The following is a 5,400-nucleotide window of genomic DNA, read 5'->3' as shown; positions in this document are numbered from 1 at the left end:
AGCCCTCGACCAAATGAGTATTTTACGTTAATAACTGTAAAACTGGTATAACTCGATGATTGTAAACATAAATGCTCATAATACTACCTTACATGTATGCAGTATATAGATCCTTGTAATTGGAGCTTATCCTCTAAATGATGCATGATATAAAGTATATTATTTATTATAATCTAATTATGTTTATTTATAAGAAAAGGGAAAGAGTTTGCTATTCAGTCGCGTGGCTCTCTACCAACGCGGGGCTAGTGAGATGGCACATGGACATCCAACAAGAGGGGTGGGGCAGTCATTTCGCCCCTCATGTGTGTGGATGTAAGGAAACACGACCATAAAACATTCTTTTTCCCTTATAGAACTATAATTTTGTGAGAAAGCTCTCATTTGTGGTTGTCCTCGATTACAACTAGATGCTACAAAAATTTAATGGGACAAATACTTACTTTTATCTATTAGTTATGGGAATTTCTATGTGAGAGCATCCCCTGCTTATGTGTAATGTTACATGATCTCAAAATTGAAGGTTTTTTACTTGATCAAACTCTTCCCTTGATCTATCTTTAAAAAAAATTATTTTCTTGATTATGGTGGTTGATACTAATGGAGGTTTAGATCGAATGACTTTGCTCATGAATGAATTCTTATCTTCATTGTATCACAATTATAACACTAATTGTATCTCCTTTTAAAATTCCTTTTTTTTTTTTTTTTTGACTTTTAATCGTAATGGGTCTCATGTAATGGATTAGCTTCTCTCCTAGAAGACTTTTTCTTCAAGCCAAGCTTTTAAGATATAAAGATTTTTGCCCTAGGTCAAAGCTTAACAAAAGGGAGTGAGGCCCTTTAAACAAGTCTCATACTCTCATCAATGGCCTTAAATATCTTCCAACTAGAAGTTTAGTTGGACTTAAATTTTATGGATACATACAATATATATATCACCCCAAAATGCGTCTCGCTATAGATATAATTAAGAGGCCATTCTAATTATGGTTAAGATTTGGATGTTTAGGAATAAAATTCATAACATAGTGGAGCATGATGTTGAGTTTTGCTCCAAAATTTGATAGATGATTAAATATAATCTCTATAAAACAACAATAACAATAAATAAATTATATAAAAAACCACTAGACGATTAGCATAATCTCTATCTATTAAATAATTTGAATTGTCATATCAACTTTTATATAATTTAGTAAAATACATTAGATAAAAAAAATCCATGGAACGATTAAAAATATGGATTTTATGGACCACAAAATTTGACGAGTAGATGTTCCAAAGGAAACTTCGAATATCCAACAATTGAATCAGAGCAAGGAAACCTTAGGAATGTTCAAGAAAAAAAAATGATGGATCATATAGTCAAGCTTGTCTCTATTTTTTTAAAATGAAAAAAAAAAAACGGTACTTTTATTAATTAGTTGTGTAGTGAACTATTCCCAAATTTTATTTTTTTTGGTAATGAACTATTCCCAAAATAACATGTAAAGAGGGTGGAGATCCGGATGAAGGGCACTATAGTCATTCAGTCAAATATTCTATATTTTTGAATATATAATAAAAAAATAAAAGATTAGTAATTAAGTGGAGAAGAAAAGGGTAATACGGTAATCTCGTATTTTCAGGATTTCCTGATTTGAGAAAGCGATTACGTCCGGATGGAGAGAGTATTAGATGCCCCCAGAGCTCTTTTTGTTCATATAAAGTCCGAATTGTCCGCAGAAGACAGGCGAACGAGTGCTTTCTGTCTTCTCCTCTTTCCGTTTTTTAGGTCTCTCTCTATTGCAATATCTGTTCTTCCATCCCCTCTCTTTGATCCTTCTCTGTTTTTTTTTTTCCTGATTTTTGAAAAGAGAAAGAGAAGTCATGGCAGATCAGCTCACGGACGACCAGATCTCTGAGTTCAAGGAGGCTTTCAGCTTGTTCGACAAGGATGGAGACGGTCAGATTCTTTCTTGTTTACTCTTATATCTTTCGTTTCTGGCCTCTCTTAATCGTTCCAAGTGTTCTCGTTGTGTGATTAACTGATAGTGTTATTTCTTTTTCAGATCTAGTACTTGTTTAGTACCTTTCATACCATTGTTTTGTTTGAAATTTCTTTCTGCTTTTCGTCGAGAGATCTTGAATTTAGAGGTTGTGTTGGTGGTGGTGGTTTTCTTTTATTTGCCGTTGTTGTGTTTTGGTTTATCGTTTATGTTTTTTTAGTTTGTAGAGATTCTGAATGTTCCGATCGGACTATGTTGAAGGCTGTAGTAGCTAGATCGTGATCGTTTGGGTTTTGTTGTACTTTGATCGATTATATGTTTCTTTTCGTAATACGAGCGAAAACTTGTTAATCGTTTGGCGTACATTTGATTTGAAGCAAGAGGTTTTGGGGTCACAGGATTTTGCGTATTAATTACTTTTTCGTATTGTTCATTTAGAATGCCGTTGCCACTACCGTCTGCGTTTATATGTGCAAACAATGATTTTAGAATATTAATCTCTTTGTGGCATCTAAGTTCTTTTATTAATTGTTTTCATTCTTGATGGGTAAGAGTGTGATGCTCTTATGACTTCGCATGAACGACCTATGGGTTCTCTTTGGCTTAAATTACGTAGTTCATTCTCTTTGCCCAGTATGATATTTGTCATATGACCAACCAAAGCGAATAGCAGTCAAAATATTTATTTTGAACGTTTCTTTATACTACCGAGATCAATTTGTAGCGTATAAAGATATAGGCGTATAAACGTGCTCAAGTCTAGTAGTTTGTTTTCCCTGGCGTTGGTGGTGAATTGTATTTTGGCTGAAATGGAGATCTATTTTTTATCCGAGAAGGTAAGCTTGAGCCATTTCTTTCTCCTCCTTTTCATGCATTGATTTTCTTATTTTAGGTTTCAAATTGCAATTTTTGAAGGTGGGTGGACTTGGGCCATCAGACAGTATTACTGTACTGAACTTGAAATTTTTGGGGTTGGACTTCACGGGGTGTTAAAGCATTATTGCTTTACAAATGTTTAGAATTGAAATTTCTGGAGGCACGGGTGGACTTATGACATGTTGCAGAGTCCCAAGAGATTATAGTAGTCTCTATTGTCTGTTCTCTTGTTTTATTCAACCTGTGATATCCATATTGATTCAGCAGAGAGATATGTTGGTTAAAATGCATGGATTTTTATTTTTTTTTGGGGGGGGGGGTGGTGTGGTGGTGGTTATATTGGTTTAATGGGATATCCATTTGGGTCCATGGGTACACTTAATTTGCTGGAAAAAATTATATGGCTAGCTTTTGATGTTTTAACAAAACATTCTTCCAAATTACCTGTTCAGGTTGCATCACAACAAAGGAGCTGGGAACTGTGATGAGATCACTGGGGCAGAACCCAACAGAAGCTGAGCTACAGGACATGATAAATGAGGTGGATGCAGATGGGAATGGAACCATCGATTTCCCAGAGTTTCTCAACCTTATGGCACGGAAGATGAAGGACACCGATTCTGAGGAGGAGCTCAAAGAGGCTTTCAGGGTGTTTGACAAGGACCAGAATGGCTTCATCTCTGCTGCCGAGCTGCGCCATGTTATGACCAATCTTGGTGAGAAGCTCACAGATGAGGAGGTTGATGAGATGATCCGTGAGGCTGATGTCGATGGGGATGGACAGATCAACTACGAGGAGTTTGTCAAGGTCATGATGGCCAAGTGAGAACCCAATCCACCAATCCCAAAAGGGAACTTGAAAAAAAAAAAAACCAAAAAAGGGAACAGGGCAGATAAGTACTATGACATTTCTATTTTCCTCTAGGAATTAATTTGACAGTTCTTAAAGGAAGGGAAGGGGGGGTGTTAAGGGTAGTAGTGTCGATGGTGCTTCAGTACCCTCTCCCTTCTTATGTTGGTTGTGTAATTGTGTTCTGTTTTTTGGCTTGCTTCTTTGTCTTAGTTGCTTGGTTTCTTAGTTATTCCCTCTTTTTTTGTCTATTCTCCCGAATTGCGAACTTGGAACTGTAGGGATTGTCCAATGTTTTCTGACTTTGGGTGATCAAGTTTTATTTTTTTCCCTTCTCATATTGTCCTATGAAATCTTTGGGCTGTCTGTATTAATTAATCAATCGAACGGCTTAAGACCTCAATTGATTGCTATAATTGATATTGTTTTGATTCTTCTTTTCATTTAATCTTCTGTTTTGGTCCACTCATCATTAGGGCCTTTGTTCCATTCAACTCCCCATTCCAGGATGTTAAGTATTGCCTATGGATGCATGGTCTTGGGTTTCTGTGTGTTCTTCTGGTCTGAAGTAAAAATCCTATCTCCGAGGTTTCATCTGATTCGAAAACATGTTTTATGGAAAGAAATACAAATCCAAGGCATTTGCCAACCAATTAGTTTGTGAAGTAGGGACGAAAGAGAGAAAATTCTATAAGGAATCTGTCTAATTGATTAGGATGCGAAGGAGAACTAGAGTATACTGTAATACCAATGGCGATGGTTCAGCCATAACGAAACAAGTTGCATGAATCAATACAGTTTCTAATTCTCTGACCATTCAAATTGGGCCTTGTTATCAGGAGAGAGAGAGAGAGCGAGAGTCTTTTCTAACGTTATTGTAAGTGTTGTAGGCATTGCTCCAAGGAAAACTAAATTGGCTTGGCATTAAGCTTTGGCTGGCAAATTTAATTGTTTTTCACACGCGTGCAGAGAGAGATGCATGAGAATTTGCATTTATAGAGTGGTATATGCTATCTGGGAAAAAAGGGGTTCCGAATCTATCCGTTGAGAAAAGAAGTTTTATGAATCCTTGTATTGGAAGGGAATTTATACGAATTTTAGGGCGTAGAAAGGCTGGAATATGGTGATCCATTGGGTGCAACTGATGATGATGTACAGAATATTTAGGAAATTTGCCCAAAGAATCCTCCTATCTTTTATATGGGTTCACTGATTATTTTAGGTTACTTGCTCCCTTTTTATGCAGAAAGAGGAAGAAGAGGGCGATGGAGAGATCAAGCACTCGTATGAATGGATCATCGAAAGCTCGCAAGAAAGAAAGGATGCGTGAAGTTTGCGTGATACTGTAGACAAAACACTATCGTTTGCGGATTACTGTTTTTAAAGTTTGAGAATCTCAAGTATAAATATGGCCCTTTGTGGGTCATGTACTAAAGAATAAACTAATGATGGATCATATGAAGAATCTTATCCTATAATAATGGTATCTGGGATTATTTCAGACATCTCACTTTCGAATTCAGTCTTCTTCAGTCATTGGCAAAAAAATAGAAAAAGATTTTGATCTTCTCTGTACTGCAAGTGCTGAATAAGGCTAGATTTGTCTGGACCTAACTGCCCAAAGCGTCCAGTGAGAACAAGTTGGTTTAGATGCGAAAAGCATGAACTTTGAAGGTATGTGAG

The 5,400-nt window shown here is 36.4% G+C and overlaps 1 protein-coding gene across 1 annotated transcript; it reads left to right on the top strand.

The window, feature by feature from the left end:
- The first annotated feature begins 1,733 nt into the window (after window positions 1-1,733).
- On the top strand, window positions 1,734-3,718 carry LOC122666874 (calmodulin-7). Its single transcript, XM_043862970.1, has 2 exons — window positions 1,734-1,948; window positions 3,320-3,718. Exons 1-2 carry the CDS (start codon window positions 1,873-1,875, stop codon window positions 3,691-3,693), a joined length of 450 nt encoding a protein of 149 aa, XP_043718905.1. The 5' UTR covers window positions 1,734-1,872; the 3' UTR covers window positions 3,694-3,718.
- Window positions 3,719-5,400: the final 1,682 nt, after the last annotated feature.

The sequence above is a fragment of the Telopea speciosissima genome, chromosome 7, assembly GCF_018873765.1.
Source record: "Telopea speciosissima isolate NSW1024214 ecotype Mountain lineage chromosome 7, Tspe_v1, whole genome shotgun sequence".
NCBI lineage: Eukaryota > Viridiplantae > Streptophyta > Magnoliopsida > Proteales > Proteaceae > Telopea > Telopea speciosissima.
This window is presented reverse-complemented; position numbering and strand designations above follow the sequence as displayed.

Coding starts and splice junctions, on each gene's coding strand:
- LOC122666874 (XM_043862970.1), top strand. CDS start 1,873: ATGGCAGATCAGCTCACGGACGACCAGATCTCTGAGTTCAAGGAGGCT. Junction 1,949..3,319: donor GTTCGACAAGGATGGAGACG/GTCAGATTCTTT, acceptor TTACCTGTTCAG/GTTGCATCACAACAAAGGAG.